The sequence below is a fragment of the Drosophila montana genome, unplaced genomic scaffold (assembly GCF_035044405.1).
Source record: "Drosophila montana isolate Dmon_TW-CO22-7 unplaced genomic scaffold, ASM3504440v1 contig_3200_1, whole genome shotgun sequence".
Classification (NCBI taxonomy): Eukaryota; Metazoa; Arthropoda; class Insecta; order Diptera; family Drosophilidae; genus Drosophila; species Drosophila montana.
This window is the reverse complement of record NW_026998080.1, coordinates 3362257-3384203: the sequence shown is the minus strand read 5'-3', so window position 1 is coordinate 3384203 and position 21947 is coordinate 3362257. Positions and strand designations below refer to the sequence as shown.

The 21947-nt window shown below is 39.8% G+C and overlaps 4 protein-coding genes and 2 non-coding genes across 8 annotated transcripts in view; 3 read left to right on the top strand and 3 right to left on the bottom strand.

Annotated features, from left to right (window-relative positions):
• Positions 1-6788, top strand: part of Roc2 (Regulator of cullins 2) — a 28591-nt gene extending 21803 nt beyond the window's left edge. Inside the window, exon 2 of the mRNA XM_064687639.1 lies at positions 6450-6788. Coding sequence (XP_064543709.1) covers positions 6450-6631 — 182 coding nt within the window. The 3' untranslated portion in view covers positions 6632-6788. The remainder of the gene's footprint in view (positions 1-6449) is intronic.
• On the bottom strand, positions 2761-3463 carry LOC135432357 (uncharacterized). The gene is made up of 2 exons (XM_064688023.1): positions 3404-3463; positions 2761-3340 (listed from the first exon to the last, which is right to left on the bottom strand). The coding sequence occupies exons 1-2, from the start codon at positions 3461-3463 to the stop codon at positions 2858-2860; spliced, it is 543 nt and encodes a 180-aa protein (XP_064544093.1). The 3' UTR covers positions 2761-2857.
• A 5-nt stretch (positions 6789-6793) lies between the features above and the next one.
• TRNAM-CAU (transfer RNA methionine (anticodon CAU)) lies at positions 6794-6866 on the bottom strand. The gene has a single exon. It is a non-coding gene; the product is annotated as a tRNA-Met (tRNA).
• Positions 6867-7077: 211 nt separating this feature from the next.
• Positions 7078-7150, top strand: TRNAR-UCU (transfer RNA arginine (anticodon UCU)). The gene has a single exon. It is a non-coding gene; the product is annotated as a tRNA-Arg (tRNA).
• Positions 7151-7179: 29 nt separating this feature from the next.
• Positions 7180-7661, bottom strand: LOC135431888 (small integral membrane protein 12-A). The gene is made up of 2 exons (XM_064687289.1): positions 7462-7661; positions 7180-7398 (listed from the first exon to the last, which is right to left on the bottom strand). Exons 1-2 carry the CDS (start codon positions 7589-7591, stop codon positions 7262-7264), a joined length of 267 nt encoding a protein of 88 aa, XP_064543359.1. The 5' UTR covers positions 7592-7661; the 3' UTR covers positions 7180-7261.
• A 767-nt stretch (positions 7662-8428) lies between these two features.
• LOC135432239 (F-box/LRR-repeat protein 20) lies at positions 8429-21602 on the top strand. 3 transcript variants are annotated; one of them, XM_064687810.1, is made up of 9 exons: positions 8429-9093; positions 15910-16026; positions 16120-16203; positions 16287-16381; positions 16839-17016; positions 17084-17272; positions 17820-18113; positions 18182-18394; positions 18459-21602. In XM_064687810.1, exons 1-9 carry the CDS (start codon positions 9058-9060, stop codon positions 18564-18566), a joined length of 1314 nt encoding a protein of 437 aa, XP_064543880.1. In that variant the 5' UTR covers positions 8429-9057; the 3' UTR covers positions 18567-21602. The 3 variants fall into 3 exon arrangements, with proteins under 3 accessions (XP_064543880.1, XP_064543881.1, XP_064543879.1); XM_064687811.1 differs by lacking the exon at positions 8429-9093 and adding an exon at positions 10842-11041; XM_064687809.1 differs by lacking the exon at positions 8429-9093 and adding an exon at positions 14582-15459.
• The last annotated feature ends 345 nt before the right edge of the window (positions 21603-21947 follow it).

The following is a 21947-nucleotide window of genomic DNA, read 5'->3' as shown; positions in this document are numbered from 1 at the left end:
TCGCTGCTTCACTCAGCCGATAAGACGCAGTTATCGAAACAATAAAGTCAGACACCGCCCCCAACCCCGCCGCATATCAGAAATTGACGGGCAGGAATGGCGCTAATATTAGACACACAACTGTCACACGAACCGGCCGCAGTTCCCGTATACACCCGTCCACCCGTTCACCTTGAACTTAACACTTCGCAGTCAGTCAGAAGTTACATAAGGCGCAGACAGAGAGGGGAGCAGGCAAGAGAGACGGCACATTTGCATGTCTCGCCTAGGCGCTGGGTCTGAATGCATTAGGCCCGGTTCATTGGCGTCTAGTCAGGTGTTGCAAACCGGAATTTGAATTGTCGAAGTTATGTATTTATAGATGTCTGGTCGGATCAGCCGACTTGACTAAAAATATTTCTGATGCCAGTCGAGCAGGTTTATCGTGCTCTCTCTTTCTTTCTTACTTATTTATTTTTTGCCTGCCCTTTGATGAAATGATTCACATGTATTGCGTGATGAATCTGTTCAAATGAACTATTCCGAGACGGAGTTGATCGGAATTCTAATTGGAATCGAACTAGATATTATTTATGTAGACTTGTCGTATGAGCGAACTAGAACCACAAAAATGGACTCGTATATGAAATTGTAAATCAAAAAATGTAATCTATATAATAAAATGATTACAAATTGATTTTTAATGGTGGGCCATATTGGTAATGCCGTGTTGTTAATGAAAAGAACCGTACAATAAAAATCAGATCAAGTGACACGTTACGATTTATGGGGCCAATTAAGCGATATACCTCAACTTTTTGTTAGTTAAGCCCAAAACCTTAGTTTGTAATGCAATCGGGTTAATGTGGCTATGATTCAACAGTTAGTCGGGCTAAAGGCGTACGGCAAAAAACACATTCCGGAGAACATTCGCACTGCGCTTTCAATTTCTCATTGTGCAATGCCGCAAATCACCTGAGTTTTCGGTCTGAGATCTGGCTTGTCGCGTCATTTGTCACGTTTCATTTGTCTTCGCCTTTTTAAACGTCTGACAATGCACATTTGTAATTAACCCGCTTTAATCGTCGTCGTCCGATTGTCGTCCGATTGTCGCTTTCCATACGCGAAAGATGCTAACCGCGGACACGCCTACCTTTTGTCGGCCCTATGTACATTGGTCGGGAGTGCACGACTAGCAATACCCTGTAAGCAGTACACAGACGGGCACAGACTATGATTCCTTGATTCTTAAATAACTTCGGTATTTATAGTCCGATCCTTATGAAATTTGTATGGGGAGATATCCAGCAAAATGTATTATGTAAATGTAATGAAATATTTTAGAAAAACTACTTAATTATTTTTCATTATTTATTAATTAATCAATAACCTTGTGAGTTTTGAAGAAACCTTCTGTTACATAAACTTCCACAAAATCATTAAACCCTTTCGTCGTTAGCCACTTGCAATTTGTATAGGGTATATAAAGAACAACAACTGTTTACTTAATTAAATGACGCATTTGAATTGTTTATATTATAAGTTTCCAGTGCCTGCATTGTGGGCCGAAAACTTTTTTTTTTTAATTTAAACAGATCAAAGGAGCATTAAACTAAATATGACAACTGAACAACACAAACAAATACAGCTTTGCTAATTTGTTGCATCGACTAGTTAGTTAGTACACAGTATGCTAATGGAAAATGTGTTCCATTAACAGCTGCCATGACTAGCCAAATATTCGCTGGTTCCGTTCACAACTCGAACCAGCTCCCTGTCCCGTTAGGTTCGGTTCGTAAAGCCTAACCAGCTGGTTTTCCACATGGTTCCGGTTCAGATAATAATAGTTTCACAATTTGAAATATTACAATCTTGGATTTCTAACTGAAATACATTTAATTTCTACCCAATATTGACATCTGGAAAAGAAGAGAAAAAATGTATTTGAATTCTAGTTCCGAGCTGGTTCATTTTGTTCTTTTAATGTGGGAAAATAACCAAATAAATTAACCAACTATTTTAAAAGTGAGAAATCTATTTTAGCTATTAATTTATGATATTTGGACAGTGTTGATTAACGTCGCCTTAGCTATTAATTTATGATATTTGCACAGTGTTGAATAACGTCGCCTAAGCTATTCATTTACGATATTTCGACAGTGTTGAATAACGTTGCCTTAGCTATTAATTTATGATATTTGGACAGTGTTGTATAACGTCGCCTAATCTATTAATTTATGATATTTGGATAGTGTTGAATAACGTCGCCTAAGCTATTCATTTATGATATTTTGACAGTGTTGAATAACGTCGCCTAAGCTATTAATTTATGATATTTTGACAGTGTTGAATAACGTCGCCTAAGCTCTTAATTTACGATATTTTGACAGTGTCGAATAACGTCGCCTAAGCTATTCATTTATGATAGTTGGACAGTGTTGAACAACGTCGCCTAAGTTATTTATGTATGATATTTTGACAGTGTTGAACAACGTCGCCTAAGCTATTCATTTGACAGTGTTGAATAACTTTTGCCTTCAACTCAATATAAAAGTGTTTCACTTCAGTTTGCAGCACTTTCGTACCACGGTGCTCCGGCCCCTGGTTAAACAAGCCCTCGCAGAATGTTAGATCGTAGACATATACTATGCACATACATATATGTACATATGTCCATATAGATACGTGTGTGTACCGTAATTGTTTATTGACTTGATTGGCTTTAACTTGTCCAGACAATTGTTATAAAAAAATAAAAAATGAAAAATGAAAAAAAACAGATGAAATTAACTTCTGCATTGAATCGAATCGAATATCGCCATTTTGTGGGGTGTGTGTAGAGCGTGTGTACGCCGGACATAACCTATTTTAACGGACCCTATTCCAGTTTCTCGAAGAAGACCTGCGTCAAGGTGCGCGCTATGCCGTAGGCGTAGAAGGTAAAGTCCAGCCGATAGACGCCCGCCGGCACGGGCATGTTCACCTTGGCAAAGTCCAAGGCGTATCGCTCGACGATCATGTGATCCTCCTTCCAGGGACACGAATGATTAAAGTTGCTGTGCTGCCGGATGGCATCGAAGATGAATCTCTCGAACGAGAGACGATACTTGCGGGCGGACATCAGCTTGCAGAAGTCGAAGAGTATGTTAAAGACGAACGGACGATAGCCGTCCGTGCGCTGGAAGCACTGCAGCCGTGTGGTCAGGTTCGTGATCGGCAGCTCCAGCAGGCTGACCTTCAGCGAGAGCTCCACCTGGTTGCGCCGCACCACCTTCAGCCGGCAGTACTCGTACCTGCTGAAGCCCGCATTCGTCGGCAGCTCCAGGCACTTGACATTGGTGAACTTCAGCAGACGCGCATTCTAGAGCGAGTCGATTAGTTCAGCTATTCCAGTTGCTCCTGGTTGACCCGGAGTCCCACTTACCGCCAGCGTCAGCCACAGTCCGAGCAGCATTTGGAGCACTCGCAGCCACCTCGCACGCATCTCGACATCTGAATTGGGAACACCCCAACAAAAATAAGAGAATCATTCATCGAGCAACTCCATCATGGTTTCGCTTGGCTGCCAATCATTTGCATGTGCTTATAAGTCCATTAGCCAGCTAATTTTTCGTACATTACGCAGTTTATTTGCCCACAAAATTATAGTCCAAGTTGCGCTAATTGATATTGAATGAATGTCGAATAGAGTACAAATAACATAAAGCTGCCAAATGTACAATCAGATATAATCTAATCAATTTTTCATAAGATTTCTGGCTTAAGTTTGGCTAAAATCGAACCAAAATTATTTATGGAGTATTTCAAAGTTTTCTAGATTAAGGAAAATAATGGAAAATTAAGAAAAGAAAAAAAATCTCCATGCTTTGTTTTTAGATCGTAATATATTTCTAACAAATCTTTATAAATAAGAGAAAAAAGAGAAATCGATGAAAATGTAATTTTTTTTTAATAGCAAATCATTTAGATACTTATTAAAGGAATTTCATTTAGCGTGAATAACAGAAATAGATACCAGATATAGATACTAGAAATAGATACTAGATACATTAAATTAAGATACATTAAAATATAGAATTTGCTAAATATAATAAATACAAATATTATTATGCCTTGCACAAAGTCTGCTCGAATTCGGATTTATCTATATATCTATATATATATATCAAGTCAAGCAGTTCAAGTATTTTATCTTGTTTAACCCTAATTTATAACTCTTTCCTGATTAACTCTTCAATAGAACAATGTAGTCATAGAGTATCTTATCTGGCTGTGAATAGCTCCGTTATCAACGCAGCATTTCTGTGTGTGGAACGTATCTTGGAGATATCGTAAACCCCATAGATAAGCATCGAGGTACTCGATATGCCCGACTTGGCCAGAACAGTTTCGACTCCATCATGATATCGTAGATGCAATAGGAAATATGCCCTGTAGTTGGTAGGGTATCAGCGTCCAATTAAAGCCAAGCTGGTTCAAGGGCCAATAGCCGAATCGAATGGCCATTTAAGCAGCTAGTTGGACTTAATTTAAAGCGCATTTAAAACTTGGTTGGTGTCGATCGGCTATTGACTTCATAGTTTACGGGCCATACGAAATTCGTGGAAATTTCATAAAAAAAATGTTAACAATTTCCTGTTGTCGGTTTACAATTTCAGGCCACAATACAAAAAAACTCATGCGAATTGTGTTGCGCTTTTTCACACCAAAAACAAGAACAATGTACATATGTACGTACATATGTCTTAGCTTTGACTCATTCAATGCTAGCCCCGCCACGCCCCCACCCCATAGCCGCCCCCTGTTTTTATCATTTATTTTGTTACTTTTTGGTTTTAGTTTTCTTTTTGTTTTTTTTTTGTGTTTTTGCGACGCTTTTACGCTGTTGATACCCTTTAATAGCAGCTAGCAGGGTATCTAATGGATTATCTAAATTTGTCGAACAGATTCAGTAACGAATATTTTAGATCAACAAGAGTTAACAACAGATAATCGAATATTTTAGATCAAAACAAAAGTATAACAGTTTTATTTACAGATCAAAACAAAAGTATAACAGTTTTATTTACAGATCTGTTCGGTAACATAACACAAAATTGTATAAGAATGATGGAAATGTTAGTCATAAAAATAATCGTTTCCAAAAATTTTCAATACTCCAATCTAATTAGATTCATCTTTCTTTTCTGATTGTACCTTTTAAATTATCCAATTTCTGCAGCAAATGACTTCGTTTAATGTAAATATAATGACTTTTAATTGGACTTGGATCATTTTCTATAGAAAAGCCTAGAAGACAGTTTGTTTTAATATACTAATTATGCGTTAGTCATTTAGTAAGTTTTTTAATTATTATAGCTTAATTATTACAGTATTTATATACTTATAAACAAACAATCAAAAGCTTTTATCCGAATTTCGGATAACTATTCTAACACTTATATTATCCAAGAATGCTTCCGATACAAATTAAATTAAATAAATCGAAATTTAATTTATTGCTGTTTGACATTAACGAAAAGCGGACTTTCAGCTCGATTACAGAGTATCATGTAGTCGATAACGTACTGACAAGTCTGGGTACTTGTTGTTTTTTTTATGTATTTTAATGTAGGCAGTAAGTACTAATAAATTTTTGCTAACGCGTTCAGATTTCGAAATGTCAACACCAACACCTGCACTCCAAAGTAGCTCAGGTGATGCCTAAGCTCACACACACACTCACACACACTCTCACACACACACACACACACACACACACACACACACACACACACACACACACACACACCCGCCCGCCTGCACTGTGATTGAACGGCTGAGCTTGGCTTTTGCATTGCCTTGGCAAATTTACAGAAATTCTGAGAAAAATGTGTTTTTTTTTTGGTGAAAACCGATGCGTTCCCAATTGGAGATGTCAGTGACCCTTGCGGCGAAAAGGCTGCAGATCTGATTAGCTGGATTAACAGTAATTAATAATATTGAATGAAAGAAAACATTGCACTTTTTTCGTGTGTTGTGTGTGTGAATTTTGGCCTGAACTGTTGAATGAATGCGATAAGACCTGGCCGCACATCAAATTGCATTGCGAAATCGGGAAACGGAAATCGGGAAACGAAACGGAATTAACTCGATTTTTACTCATAATTCAATTGTTCTCCCAACGCGTAACATTTGAAATAATAGCTGCGAACTTTGCGTAACAAGTCGCCCGATTTTCTCTAATGAATTGTTGACAAGCCAGCCGCAGCTGGGTAAAGTTGTTGCCTTTAGTTGAAACTTGTTGTTGTTGCTGTTGTATCTACAACTGGCCCGAGTATCTATGTACGTCATCCGCACGTATCCAATTACCCGTGCAGCAGCCGGCTTCAAATTGTCGCCCAATGTCATCGGTGTCGCATTTGACGCTGACATTTCATTTCTCTAATTCAGCCACACTCGATCGCTGACGTATTTTGCATCTTTTGCAGATTCCTGCTTGCGTTGCCAGGCGGAGAACAAGCGGGACGTGCTGGGGCGCCAGGACTGCGTTGTCGTCTGGGGCGAGTGCAATCACTCGTTTCATCACTGCTGCATGTCCTTGTGGGTCAAACAGAACAATCGCTGCCCGCTGTGCCAGCAGGAGTGGTCCATTCAGCGCATGGGAAAATAGGCCACGATAATACCGTACGATGGACCTCATAACAATTAAATACCCCTTAATCTAAAGCATGTAAGCGTTTCTGATATAAGCCATAACTTAGAATCATTTCAAATTGTCAAGCTGAATACATATAAATATAATAAAAATAACGAAGAATCAAAAAAAATTACATGCCCCGGGTGAGGCTCGAACTCACGACCTTAAGATTATGAGACTTACGCGCTGCCAACTGCGCCACCGAGGCCATGTACACGTGTACGTTTAAGAACATACTTTAGTCCGAATTGTTCTAGAAGCATTCAACTCAAGTTCAATTGTAAAGCTTTTGTGTATGCTTAGAACATTTTGGAATTATTTTGTAGGAAACCAGCAGGCGCAGAACGAGCTTTGCCTGAGAATTGGTAGGAAAAACTCCACTTGGCTTGTATAAGTTATTGGCAAAGCGTCCACCACCTGTCCCTTTGGCGCAGAGGATAGCGCGTTGGACTTCTAATCCAAAGGTCGCGGGTTCGATCCCCGCAAGGGATGATAAATGTGGCCATTGAAAGGGCCACTAATTTTTTTGCTTTAAATTTTATTTTTTACTTTACAATTTTAATTAACATCCATTATAACTTAGGTAACAGTGCCGCTAGCTAATTATGCTTTCGGTTGCAGGGATGGCGACAGATTGCGCTCCAGCACGGAGGCCGTTAACTGCAATTTTCCCACATTGCCTGGATTTTCTATAAGGCTTTCATCAGTTTGGCGCTGAGAGCGAACCTCTTGTATGGAAGCTATAAAAAAAAATAGGTAAAGTTAAAGGCATGTTATGCACATATGATTAAAAAGACACTCACGACTGTATGGCGTGTATTTGTCGGACATAAGATTCTCCAGATTATAGCCAATAAAACCCACGACGGCTGCAATGGGCAATGTAATGTAAACAGCATTGCGCCGTAAAAGTGCCATTACCACCGGCCACATTTTATATTTTTATATGTTAATGAAATAATACAAGCGACCAAGTTCAGTCGGAAAAGACAACAAGTATTCGGCATACTCTTAACAAAATGTACTAATTTTCGCCTCACAATCGGTCACACTGCAGCGGCGGTGAATGGTGAAATTTATTGCTCATTTGTGGTTAAAATTTTTTTTGATAAGCTGTCATCAAATTATTAGTTCAATAAGCATCTACTTAAGAAATATATTTACAGTACAATTAAAATTTGCCATGAATAATTTTTGGTATTTAGGAAATTAAAGAAGTCAGATCTCTTCAATTTAACTTTAACCGCGCACTTTTGATTTATTTTGTTATCGATATATCGCTTATTGCAGATTTTTTTAAACAGAGCTCTCGAATTGAATTGTTTGCCAAGGAAGCTTTAGCCTTTATTGTGAACAGCTGAGAAATTACAAGATGCATGTTCCCGTATTTGATTAATTTGTTTTGTTAAATAGAAAATACAGTAACTAATGATGTAATAAAATAAAGCAGCGATGTATCGATTCGTAACAATGCCAATGCAATTATTATCAAGATGACATAAAAAGTAAAGTGTCGTCTTCAATTTACTGCACAATGTTTATTTACAATAAACAATAGCTTAACAAATTACATAAAAAATGGATTGCAGCGATTAGCGCATATTGCTGTTAAATAACATATCCTGGTACTTTACAGCTGACCTTGCTGTTTGTGGCTTATCGCATATTGCAAGTCGCCAATAGAGATGTACAGAAGCAAAACACAGCTGACATGCATCGATTCATCGTATTCATCGTTAATTATGGCTATCTCGAAATTTTCACAAGAAAAATAAACATAAACAGAGCAAAGTTAGAACGAGACGTGTAAAGAGTGGTAAAACAACGCATTTAATATAATTGCAAAATTTCATTGAAATGTTGCAATCGCATAGCGAAATCGCAGTTCAAAGAGATAAAAAACGAATATATAATTGTTGAGTATGTTTGTGTTCGTTAAGCAAGTGTAATGCGTATAAAAATAACTGCAAATAACGATCGAAAAAAATACGAATGAAAATGCTCGACAGGGAAAAAGTTATTTACGCATTAAGAACCAGTCGGGTTATATACAGTTTCAGATTGTTATAATGTATAATTATAACGACGCGACAGCGGCAGCAGCAACAAGATCGCATAAGAACAAAGAACTCCAGTGCATTAACTACCAATTGGTACAACAACAACAACAACAGCAGCAGCAGCAGCAGCAGCAACAACAACAAACAGGGCAGCAGCCGCAGTGCGTCGCATAATTTCCTGCTTACCCACACATATACACAAGCAGACACCAAAGAGCGTGTGCTGTTGTACGCGTGGGAAGGGGACGCCGTAACGGCCGGCCAACAAAGAAAAATATCTCCGCACAGATAGAGAGAGAGAAAGAAAGAGGGCAACGACAGCAATTCGCGGCGCATAAAATGACCAATTCGAACCATCGCAATCATCGAATCGATGTAAGTAGATGTAACTTATGAACAAATTATATGCAAGGAAATATATGTATGTATATTGCGCCATTCACGCGAACCTCGTCATAAAACGCAACGAAAACAGAACTTTGTTTATTCACATGTGGGTGTAGACTAATCTTGTATTGGAAGTGTGAGAATCCAGCGCTTCCTTTACTTTGTCTGGTCTGCCCAACTGGCTGGCTGGGAATGCAATTTAAGCGCAGTGCCGTCAACAATCAGAGCAATAAAAGCCAAAATCCAACAATAAACAGCTTCCTCGTCTCTCATTGGCCATTTCACTCAAAAATATTTAAGTGTGTGTGCGTGTTGTATGTGTGTGTGTACATAGTTGTTGCTCTTTTGTTTGCGCGCATCAGCCAAAACAGTCACCCACACAGTCGCAGACATGCACACACTCACACACACACACCCAAACTCCAGACAGTCAGTCAAACAAGATTGCCGCCCTTTGCTCGGCTTGCCCCCGCTATACGGTTGCAGTTGTGCTATGCACTCACACACACTCACGTGCACTCGCATGGATGTACACATGTATTTCCTTTTCTGATTTCTTTATATTTTTATAGCGAAGTTGGTTCTTTGTCAGAACAAAAAGGTTGCCTTTGTTGGCGCTGCGAGCTGTTGCTCCCAAGCCCGAACCGCTCCTAAAAGTGTAAGTGTCTGCTACCCAACCCCGAACTTGTGTCTCTGTTTGTCTTTTTACACAAGTTAACAGTGACTTTAGCTAAAGTGCAATAAACTCGTTGCCAATGATGTTGGCGACGACCCTGCTGCTGCTGTTTCTGCTGGTGCCCACCCAGTCTGCACGCCGTTAATGACCAGTGTCGGGAACCTCTTGCGTTTGAAGTCTTCAATGTAAATAACCACTTCTAGACATACACACGTACAAACGTACGTACATACATACATAAGTAAATATGCTAGGGTAAGAGTGGGTTTTGAGTCAGCGCAAGTCGCCCAATTGGAGCCTGAGTGCAGCAGTCCCCAGCCCGCAACTCACTCTCTCGTAGTTGCCAAACCCATGCTAATTGTCGAGGGGAAGGCGGCTGATTTTGATTTGCGTTGTGGCTATCGCTCTCAGCTGTCTAAAATAGATTAGGAACAAATGTATGTGTGTGTGTGTGTGGTTGTGTGTGTGTTCATTTACAGTTAGTTTGCGTCTGGCTGGTGCTGAAAACAAGTTAACAGCAATAATTATAAATGCAAACATTGACCGCAGGGCTTTTCATTGCAAAAACAGCTGACATGAAAGTGCAACTGTCTGGCAGCGCTGTGCATGCAGTTAAAAAGTGAATGCATATGCAGATATAGAGCGATTGATGGTGTTGGTGTTGATGGCGCTTTAAACGCAGCAGTGGAATTTAGTTGGTTCCATGCCGACATTTGTTTTTGTTTGTCAAACGCTTGCGCTCTCTCACTCTCGCTCTATCTTCGGCTGACACATGCATACATACTCATTCATACATATGGTATGCTCTCATTGAGACTTTCGTGTTGTTATTTTTGTGGGTGCATTGCACCGCCCCAAACGACGCCCCCGCGCACGCAACTGGCGCGCGCTCTCTGGTATCTTTCTGTATGTGTATATGTGTGTGTAAATTGACTTGTGTGTGTCAGTGTGACCCCACATGCATTTTCGAAGCCCGAGCGCAGCGCATTTGAGCTTCAGCTGTTTGCTCGCTCAGTTACCATTCTGCGCTCCGTTGTTATCCATGTCGACGATTTCCTCGTTGCGGTCGTCATTGTCTCGCGTGTCTGCATTTACTTTGGTTGTGTGAATTTGGTTTTTCCAGTGCAGCCACATTAAAACATATTATTTGCGTAAAAATCTATGCGATTCTATTGGTGAAAAGTGAAAAGTGCGCGTACTATGTAAAACGTCGCACAGCTAAAAATAAGGAAATTAGCAGTAAAATAAAATAAACCAATGGTACGCGCAGTTTTTTGTTATTTACTTATTTATTGTGTTTTTATTTTTTTGGTTCCTTAACTATTAACTGGACATGCAAATAACTTGAATCTAAGTGCGTGCGTGTATGCGTGTGAGTGTGTGTGTGACTCTTTGGCGTTTGTGCACATTTCAGTTTATTACAGCGACTTTGTTGATTTTTTTTCGTGCTTTGCTTGAAAATAGTTGGTGGTTTTTTTTTTTTTTGTGTCGTCAGCTGTTCTCTGCTCTTTATCGCTGTCTGTTTTGCGCTCAAATGGTAGTTGGAAGCGAAGACTGCTGCAAATGGGAAATTGTTATGCTTTTGTAATGTACATATGTATGCATGTACGTATGTATGTATGTATGTAGCTGGGTATGGTGATAAGGCTTTATTCTTTCTCATTGTTTTTATTGCGTTTCGCTTTTGATTGTTTTTTGTGTGCTCGCATAATTCTTATAGGTACATGCATAGGCACATATATATATACATACATACACACGCACGTACATACATACAGACCAGCATGTGTAGCACAGATATGCACACAGCTGACCCACTTTTCGTTGACCTTGTGGCCTTCTAGGGTCCATATAATGACTGTCATATGCTTTCTACATGCATCACTTTGCATGTATGTATATAGTACATGCATATGTACATATATACAGTTAGGGGCTGCCTATCAGTGCAATAGCAACAGCGAGCGTCTCACTTGACAGTTAACACACAGCTGACTTGCTGGCGGATTGGGCTGTTTGATTTGGCCATGGCTTATATAAATCCAGTGCGCCTTACATATTTACATACATATAGATACTTTCCTACTAATGCCAGCACTCGAATGTACATACATACAGAAGTGTATTTAGTTTTTCCTCTGGCCATTACATTCGTCGAGGTCGTATGAAAACTACATTGTACATTAAATGTTGTTTACTTTAAAAGACGATCACAAACACACACACACACACACACTCGCACACTTGCCCTCGCGCTCTCAATACTTTTCTCCTTATCTCTCTTGCACCTACCTGTCCCGCTTGTTCGCTTTTTGCACCTCAATTGCGTTTACAATTCCAATGGGTTTTGGACACCACGCCTCTCAGCTGTTCGTAGAGCTTTTTTGGATGGACTTCAGCTTTACGTGCCCAACAAATCCAGGCGTTAACATGTACGCAATCACGTATTATATATATGTATGTACATATGTACGTACATACAAACATGCATACATTTTTGTGCACGAAACATACGCCACGAGCTGCACGACAAATATAAATGCGCTCATGCGAGGGCAGTTTCAAATGTTGCAGTGTTTATGTATGTGCTCTAACTATTATGTAGAATAATTATTTTTTTAAAGCCCCATTATGTATTGTGATATTCATATATTTGTGGAGGGTATCAAAATTTATTTTTTCTAATCCTTTTGATTGGAGAAAATAGTAAAATCAATTCCTGAGTCTTAAGTTTATAAAGATATTTTCTGCGATGCTCGAATTCAGCCAAATTATTATTATATATTATTACTAAATCAACCTCAGGGACAATCGCTCGCAAATTGATTTGTTTTAAACTTGATTTTAGTTTCAGTTTTTCAGTTTATTTTAATTAATTTGCTTGCTTTAGCTAAAAATTATTGTGGTTTCGAGTACTTCTGAAACCATCCTCGTTAAACGAATCTAATTTTCTGCAATCTGTGTGACCGTCGCATCTCATTGTGCCAAGTGAAAAGTGTGCACCTAATAAAGCGAAATGAATTGAAGCTATTTAGTTTAGTTTAGTTTAGTTTGGATGAATAAGAACTTGGAAAAAAGGAATTCGGATATGAAATGAATTCGTACCGAGCTGTTGCGTGTATAACAACTGTTGTTGTCCCTCTCTCCCACTCTCCCTCTCGCTGTCTCGCCCCCAGTTAAATTCTCAGCTCGAGTGTTGATAAATGAACGCTGATTGAGTGAAGCACTTCCATTGTGCTTACTTTTCATTTAACTGCATAGCAACATTTACATACACATACATATAAATATGGTTTCATTCTCAGTAAGCATATGCATAAACAGTTTTAAGAGTTGTGCTCAATTTGGCGTAAAATGGGCAATACCTGTATTCATATTTCTCACCCATATAAGAGTCTGTTTATTTATATCAAGGCTGTATTCTGTGTGCCATCATACAGCATGTGTCGCGTACATAGACGAGTACATACACATACATACATATGTACATATGTATTTAAATAAATGTCAATTTAATTCAAAAGCCTTGCCGCTCATCGCATGCTCCTCCAATCAGCAGTTTTTAGATCTTCAATGTGACAGTTGGCAGCTTTATTGATGCTTAATATGCATAAATGTTTTTTACAGATGTACATACATATGTATACTATGTATGTACATATGTGCATATGTAGTGCACGTGCACGTATGTGTATGATTTGTTAATTAAACATAGGAGAAATTCAACAATTTGCTCGTTGAAATGTAGATAAAATAAAAGCTTTTATTGTAAATGAATTGATTTATTGTTCTTATTATTCCTTCTTCTTTACACATATATATGTACATTTGATTGAACGTATAATTTGATTTGCAGACATTTCCTAGGTATTAATCAACTATATCTTTTAATTCTTAGTCGGCTTATACTTATGCATGAGTATTTAGGACATGGCATGGATTCTTGGATGACATCTGGCTTCTCGCTGGCTTCTGTCAGTTATTGAGCCGTGATCGTCAAGTTCCAATCAGCTGGTTTGTCATTTTGATACTGTATTCTTTGGGCTCGATCGATGATTGCCTTTTTAAATTGGCTTTGATGATTTTTCATTTAAGCTGAATGCCATATATTTTAAATATGTACATATACATATATAATCGGTAAGAGTGGTAGGCGGGGGAGGGGAGGGTAGGGGGCTGACATGGTCATTGACTGGTCGTCAGTTTTGGGTCTCAGTCAGAGGCACAACGCAAAGCGTGCGAGTTGGGGCGCGCATATTTCAATTATGTGCGAAAGATCTGTTGCCCGTCGTATCTGTTCAGTTGATGGCAAATTGTGTATAAAAATTGTGTATGCACATACATATACATATATTACATTATAGAGAAATCCATTTGGATTATCACGCCGTCAACCTTGGGTAACACTTTAATGTATTTTAATATGTATTTCTGTTGTTCTATTTCTCACGTGCGCGCCACGAGCAGCTATAAAGCAAAAGCCAAAGCAGAAATCGAGAGAAACGACAAAAATAAAGCGATTTAACAGCCAAGTTCCTGGTGCAAAGCAAAAAAATAAACAAAAAACAACAAAAACAGAACAACAAAAACTGCAGTTGCAAAACACGATAAGAGAAGCGTTTAGCAGCGACAGCGATATTCACAATTAATTAACGCTCTTATTTGAAGAGAGCTCGCCGCAGTCTCTTATCCATACATTTATGGTTTGTTTTGTTATTAAGCAGCAGTAAAAAAAAACACAAGCGAGAGAGGAGAGGTACGTGACGCGACGTACCAAAATACGCAATTTGTGAATAATTTAATCGTGCATTCACACGAAGACACGCAAACGACCGCGAGCAACGGAACTCGTCTCTCTGCAGGAGTGAGCGAGAGAGAGCTAGCTGTAAAGAGTTGAAGCTGTTGAAAACAACAACTGCACAACAGGCGAAAGCAAGACTTAAGCGACGCTGCCGAGCGCCTGCTCGCACACTTGAAGAGCTTGCGGACGACAACGCTTGATGTTTGCGCGCAGTGGGATTAGCGCTGCGCCCAATGTGGGCAGCGGCAGAGGAAGCGCCGACGATGGCGGTGGCGGCGGCGGCGGCGGTAGCAGCGCAGGCGCTGCAGGCAGCATTGAGCTGCTGTGTCCGCCCAGTGGCAGCAGCAGCATCAGCGGCAGCGGTAGCTTCAGCAGCAGCGGCACCAGCACAACGGCCACTAACAGTACTAGCGTGAGCGCGTCAACGCCGGCGTCAGCTGCGGACCTGCTTGGCGACAGCGGCGAGAACAACAACAATGCGAATGCCAATCGAAATCTGAGCTTACAACTGAGCAGCAACAACAACTATGCGAACAACAATAATAATCACAGCACAAACCTAATCAGCGGCATCTGCAGCAGCATTTGGCGCACAGCAACCTTTGGCAGCGCTGCGCCCGTCGCCAGCATAATGGCAGCCAGCAGCGGCAGTGGCAATGGCAGCGGCAGCGGCAGCGCCGCCAGCGCCAGCTACTCTTCCTCCAGCGCGTCCTCGATTTCGCCAGCCGCCGACGAGGTATGCGTTGTGGAGCAGCAGCAGAGCAGCAACCAGCGTACGGTGGCCACCAACACCAACAGCAACAGCAACAGCAATGCAGCGCAACAGCAGCAGCGCACACAAATACAAATGCAGCTCGACGGGGAGCAGGACGAGCCCGTAAGACAAAACACGAAAACAAAACAAAAAAACAGTAAAACAAAAAAATCTGGCTTTGATTATCGTTTCCACTCGATATGGCATCTCTCAGCGGTCATTCATCAAGGCTACCATTTTGTACATTGCCCACGCCTCGCCCTCGCCCCCAGCCTTGCATATATCTTTGTTGTGTTCGCTCTCTCTCTCTCTCTCTCTCTCACCCTCTTTCTCTCTTTCTGTCTCTCTCTTCGTCTCGAGCATTGTTCATAAATTAATTTGTTCTTTTTTGTTTTTGGAGCATTTTTGGGACAGACTCAATTAAGATCGGAGTCAATTGTTTTGTTTTGGCACAGCAAACCCATCAAATTTCTATTTTAAAAAATCACTCCACACATATATGTATATACATATATTTAACGATTGTGTGTGTGCGTATCCATTTGCTGATTGTGTCGCATTTCGCATTCGCAGCAAACATTCCTAGGCGCCACCGAACTGGACGATGAGCTAATCAAACAACTGCCAAAGGAGGTACTGCTGCGCGTTTTCTCCTACCTGGATGTCGTCTCGCTATGCCGCTGTGCTCAGGTATGTACCGCACCTGTTACTCTCCCTCTCTGCCACTCTCCTATTGTCCTACAAGCATTTTGATAAAACTCAATTAATTGCCGTGCATTGCAGGTGTGCAAATATTGGAATGTGCTCGCCCTGGACGGTTCCAGCTGGCAGAAAATCAATTTGTTCGATTTCCAACGTGATATTGAGGTGTGTATTTATCAGTTACATTCAACATTATTCTTGCATATATTATTTATATATATACATATATCTATATATATGCCCGACAGGGTCCGGTAATTGAGAATATATCGCAACGATGCGGCGGCTTCCTCAAGTCGCTTTCGCTACGTGGTTGTCAATCGGTGGGAGATCAGTCCATCAAGTAAGTTGCAGCCAATGGCTTAAAATAATATCATTCAATATACTTTAATACGCAAGTGTTTCAAGCTTCAATCAATCATATTTACCTCGAACTTTGTATGCCCTGTAACGCTAAATTTGAGCTTCGAGAAGGCAAAGAGAGAATTTAATATGTAGGAAATAATATGTAAGAAATATAGATATTTAATTATCACTTAGAAGAGGAAGGAATAAGGCACGCTGCCAGCTTTAGTTACAGGGTATTACCCTGACAATTACTTTCACTTATACCTTGATTCCTGCATACAGAGAACTTCTACACTTTAACTTAAATCTAAATTTCGCATTTCTCAGCAGACATTTTCAATCTTCACTAACTTAAAAAACACTAAAAATGTTGGTATAGTCCATTTTATATTATGAATATTTATTGGGGGTATTTAAAAAGATATCTTGTAATTGATCAATTTTATTTGCAGAACTCTAGCGAATCACTGCCACAACATCGAACACCTGGATCTGTCGGAGTGCAAGAAGATCACAGATAACTCGGTCACAGACATAAGCAGATACTGCAGCAAGCTGACGGCCATCAACCTGGACTCCTGCTCGAACATAACAGACAATAGCCTCAAGTATATATCGGATGGCTGTCCGGTAAGTCAACAAAGCAGTCTTCAGGCTTTCCATTGCCAATTCAAATGATTTGTTGTCCTTTCCGCAGAACCTGCTCGAGATCAACGTATCCTGGTGCCATCTAGTATCCGAAAATGGAGTCGAGGCGCTGGCACGCGGCTGTGTCAAGCTGCGCAAGTTCTGCAGCAAAGGTTGTAAACAGATTAACGACAATGCCATCACGTGCCTGGCCAAATACTGTCCCGATCTAATGGTGCTAAATCTACACAGCTGCGAGGTAACGCCCATCGATCCAGGCACTATCAGCTATACCCTATACGGGTCATGTGCGTCTGTATGTTTGTCTGACTGAGACAGGAAAAGCCAGACACAAAATACTGTACAGAGATTATGCTTGAAGGGACTTTATGTAAATACACTTCTCTATACAAATGTGATATGATAATAGCGGGCTTTGCCAAGTTTTTTCTTTACATTTTCTTTCCTTTCCCTTTTTCACTAACTAAATATTAATTTTCCTATATAACCTTGAACTTTTTTTTCACCTGCGATAGTTACATTTCATGTTAGATATTGATTAGATATTTGAAAATAAGTTATAATTGATGAAAAACAAGTTTTCCAATTTAAAAATGAGTTTTCTCAGGCTTACAAACGTTGATTACTTGCGATTACCACCTATTTTCCACCCTATCCGGTGGAATATTTTAAAACTACAGTAAAAATTGCAACCACTTTGGTCAAACAGTTAGTCAGTTGGTCAGGACAAACATACATTTTATTATAATAAAAAGAATATAATCGACTTTTGTATTGTTGCGCAGACCATCAGCGACTCGTCCATACGCCAGCTGGCGGCTTGCTGCCCCAAGCTGCAGAAGCTGTGCGTGTCCAAGTGTGCGGAACTAACTGATCTCTCGCTGATGGCGCTGTCGCAGCACAACCAGCAGCTGAACACACTGGAGGTGTCCGGCTGTCGCAACTTTACGGACATTGGCTTTCAAGCGCTGGGCCGCAACTGCAAGTACCTGGAGCGCATGGATCTGGAGGAGTGCAGCCAGATAACGGACCTAACGCTGGCCCATCTCGCCACCGGCTGTCCCAGTCTCGAGAAGCTGGTAAGCAGCCAAAGATCACCCCAAAAATTGTAAATCAACTAAATGCTTGCTCCAATCACTCGCTCCAGACGCTGTCGCACTGCGAGCTGATTACGGACGACGGGATACGGCATCTGACCACGGGCAGCTGTGCGGCGGAGAGTCTCTCGGTGCTGGAATTGGACAACTGTCCGCTGATAACGGATCGCACGCTGGAGCATTTGGTTTCCTGTCACAATCTGCAGCGCATCGAGCTCTTCGACTGCCAGCTCATCTCACGCGCGGCCATACGCAAGCTGAAGGTGGGCGTGGCACTTGGAGAATGGAAGCCAATTGCTAATCTCTTCGTGTTTGTTTATTTTTTAGAACCATCTACCAAATATCAAGGTGCACGCTTACTTTGCGCCCGTGACCCCGCCAGCTGTGACGACAGGCCACCGACCACGGTATTGTCGCTGCTGTGAGATTCTCTGAGATACGGCCATTGGCTTTGCCAGACGGATAATGCGCAAATCTGCCACGGACTGATGCTGGCCTGTGTGCATCTGTGTGTTTGCCATGCTCTCAAGCCTGATCCTCGTCGCGATGCTGTATTCCTTCGGTCTGCTTGACAGCGTCTACTGAATGTGCGGGCGCCAAGAAGACAGCAACACACACACACACACACACACTCACATACACACACACACGCCTACACCAATATAACTGTGTATAACTAAAGCAAGATTCTAATAACGATATTTAAGGATCCGAAACGAAACAAATGAAACAAAAGAAAAGAAAAGAAATTGTAACACGAAATTCGTAGTCTTAAATGTACCCAAGCTAACTTTTAGTATTTAGTTTGCGAGAGTTTCAAAAACTCAACTTCAACATGTAAAATTGTGATTATTTTATTTTTATATGCTAAGCTGTTATGTTAACTAGACAACCTTTAATCATTTTGTTTCTCGTATGCGTTATGTGTATTATTAGATATCTCTCTCTCTCTCTCTCTCTTTTTGTTCTTGTTTCAATTTGTGTTTTTCTCTCAACGAATTGTCAATCAATCAAGCTCCTAAAACATCTCTGACGTATGTACATAAATACATATGTATCTACCCTGTAATATTTTCTGTGGGTAAGCTCACAGATATACCGAACACACACACACACACACACACACACACACACATACGCATACACATACTCAACAAGCTTGAAGCGTGCATGCTGATTAAGTGTTGATATAATTATGATTTCAATTAGTGAGAGCAAATACATATTTTACTATATAACTGAGATTATAATCAAGTCTAAACATGTCGATAGAACCACAAAGCGTTCACCCACACACACACACACACACACATACAAACAAACACACACACCTTGCAGTCAGTGAAAACTTTAGGCTATTTCCGAATAACAACTGTTGCTATATTCCGGTTTTTTTTTTTTAGTGCCAGCTAAATCATATTTAAGCATATATTTAACCTAGAACATTATACTTATAGTTATACTTATACACACATACATACGTACGTATTATGTATGTGTGTATGGCTGCACACTATGTCAACGAAATCCAAATTGTATATTACACCCGAACAAATCGAAACACAAATAATAAACATAACAAAAGGGAAATAAAAATAACCGTTCAAGTGCAAGCATGTCTTTTACACACAAACAACAAAAACATACAAACAAACAAACAAACAGATGGATCCACGTTTCTAAAACACAAATCTCTCATACAATATATATACTTAGTACATAAAACACATGATAAATAAATCTATATATATACATTATGAGAAAAATATATATATATATTTAATTACATAATATACACATGTATAATTGTCTATTTTGTAAATGTAATCCACACAAAACGGGTACAAAAACGCCAATTTTCATGTATGTAAATTCCGCGCACAATTGCAAACGCATTATCCTATCGGGTGATTGCCAATTGGCTTTTATGGTTAACAGACGGTTTCTTATTAGAAAGCCCCATAAACTGTTCCATTGCTCATTGTGCGCAGAAATTATTTTTAATTAATTGGGCTATCAAGTCACACATAGAACAATCTAATGAGGTATTATTTCCCTCGTAGCCTCACGCCCGGATAAGCGAAATTAAGTGTTTCCATAAATGGGATTATTCGTCAATAACATCATTAATACTCACCACACACAAATCTTATCAGAGCGCTTTAGAGTAACATTAGAGGAATGCTGCCAGTGGGAATGCAATATTAATATATGTATGTGTATCTATGTGTATTTTGTTCTTGTTTTTCAAACTAATTGTAGCATTTGAAATATTAATTATTGCTCTATCTGATGGGTTTTAGTTAAACAATCTATAGCTAATGACTTAGTGATCTATGTGTTTCAGTTTTAAACCAAAAAGTTGCATAAGTAGATTTATAAAAGAAACAACTTTCATTTATTGAACTTAAGGATCATATACAAATACAACAGAAATTAATTTACTAAATAAAATGTGCTAAGCTTTTTAAGGTGCATCTGTAAGTGGATTGACACTACATTTCAAAATAGAAGATATTTTGGTCATGCCAACGACTATCTGGGATTTCAAACAAACATATCTTTGCAAAATATTCAAACAGGCGCTCCTTTCAGTGATTCCCAATCAGTTACAGAGTAATATTATATAATGGGACAACACTGTTTTCTTTTGTATCTGTATATCGTTCAGCCACCACATTTTTCGCCGTCATCGCTCTATGGTTGTAAATACATTTCGATTTTAATCGGTTTGTACTTGTATTAGTATGCGGTAGACGAAGGCATATCGAAATAATAAACAATTATGTGGGAATTATAAACAATCTGTATTTTCAGTTATATTTGAGTGTGTGTGTGAGCGTGCGCGTGTAATTATGCACAGAGCACCAGCCAAAATCGCTCCAAACGGCGGTGAAAGTGTTGTTGTTGCAGCGATATTGGTTTTCGTGGCTTGCAGCAGCGGTTGTGGTTCAATTTGTTGTGGCATTCGCTTTAGCAGCAACGATCAATTTTCGCAAAAAAAGACAACAAAGTGAAGTAGAAGAGTAAGGGTGATAAAAAAGGTGCAACAAAAGTGCGGGAGACAAGTGCAGAATTAAGAAAACAGTTGCCGTTTTTCTTTTAATTATTTTTCGGTTTCCGTTTTGTTTGCCAATAAACTTGCAGTGCTGCTTGCGTTTACAGTTACATACTTACATACACATGTATGTATGCATTATGTATACGCTATAATAAGTTCAAGGAAAGCAGAAAGCAAAATGCGAGAAACAGAATGTGCAATGCAGTAAGAAAAAAAAACGACGCCTGCTGCTTGGGCCTCGCCTCTGTCCATTTCATATTATGTAAAGAGCGCTCTTTGTTGACTTGTGCACCTGTTTGTGTGTGCGTGTAATAAATTTTAATTCGATCCAAGTTGCATGCAACGATAATGTTAAAAACGGAGCCAAATAATCGATGTGCGAAAATTTGCCGTTGTCGGCTGTGAGCTGGCGCGGGGGCAGCATTAGCAGCAACAAAGCACAGCTGAGCGACAGCAGCAGCGTCGGCGTCACTGTATGTGTGCGTATGTGAGTGAGTGTATAGGGAGTGAAGGCAAATAACAACAGTCGCTATCGGAAGCAGGAGCAGCAACGGATCTGAAGCAAATCAGCGCAAATCAATATTTATTATGTGAAACCCCAACTGAACTGCAATAATGTCTAATTAAAGCAACAAATTGATTGGCAAACAGCAACAATAATAATTGAATAGCTGTGGCAACCTTGCAAGTTCTTTGCCCTTCTATTTATTCGTTTGTTAAACGGTAAGTCGGCCATTTTGATTGCACATTTCACT

Bases quoted from the DNA above. Each gene is read 5' to 3' on its own strand.
- LOC135432357 (XM_064688023.1), bottom strand. From the start codon at position 3,463: ATGCGTGCGAGGTGGCTGCGAGTGCTCCAAATGCTGCTCGGACTGTGG. The intron at 3,341-3,403 runs GTAAGTGGGACT...GACTCGCTCTAG, and splicing joins GACTGTGGCTGACGCTGGCG to AATGCGCGTCTGCTGAAGTT.
- LOC135431888 (XM_064687289.1), bottom strand. From the start codon at position 7,591: ATGTGGCCGGTGGTAATGGCACTTTTACGGCGCAATGCTGTTTACATT. The intron at 7,399-7,461 runs GTGAGTGTCTTT...TTTTTTTTATAG, and splicing joins CAAATACACGCCATACAGTC to CTTCCATACAAGAGGTTCGC.
- LOC135432239 (XM_064687809.1), top strand. From the start codon at position 14,782: ATGTTTGCGCGCAGTGGGATTAGCGCTGCGCCCAATGTGGGCAGCGGC. The intron at 15,460-15,909 runs GTAAGACAAAAC...TCGCATTCGCAG, and splicing joins ACGGGGAGCAGGACGAGCCC to CAAACATTCCTAGGCGCCAC. The intron at 16,204-16,286 runs GTGTGTATTTAT...TATGCCCGACAG, and splicing joins ATTTCCAACGTGATATTGAG to GGTCCGGTAATTGAGAATAT.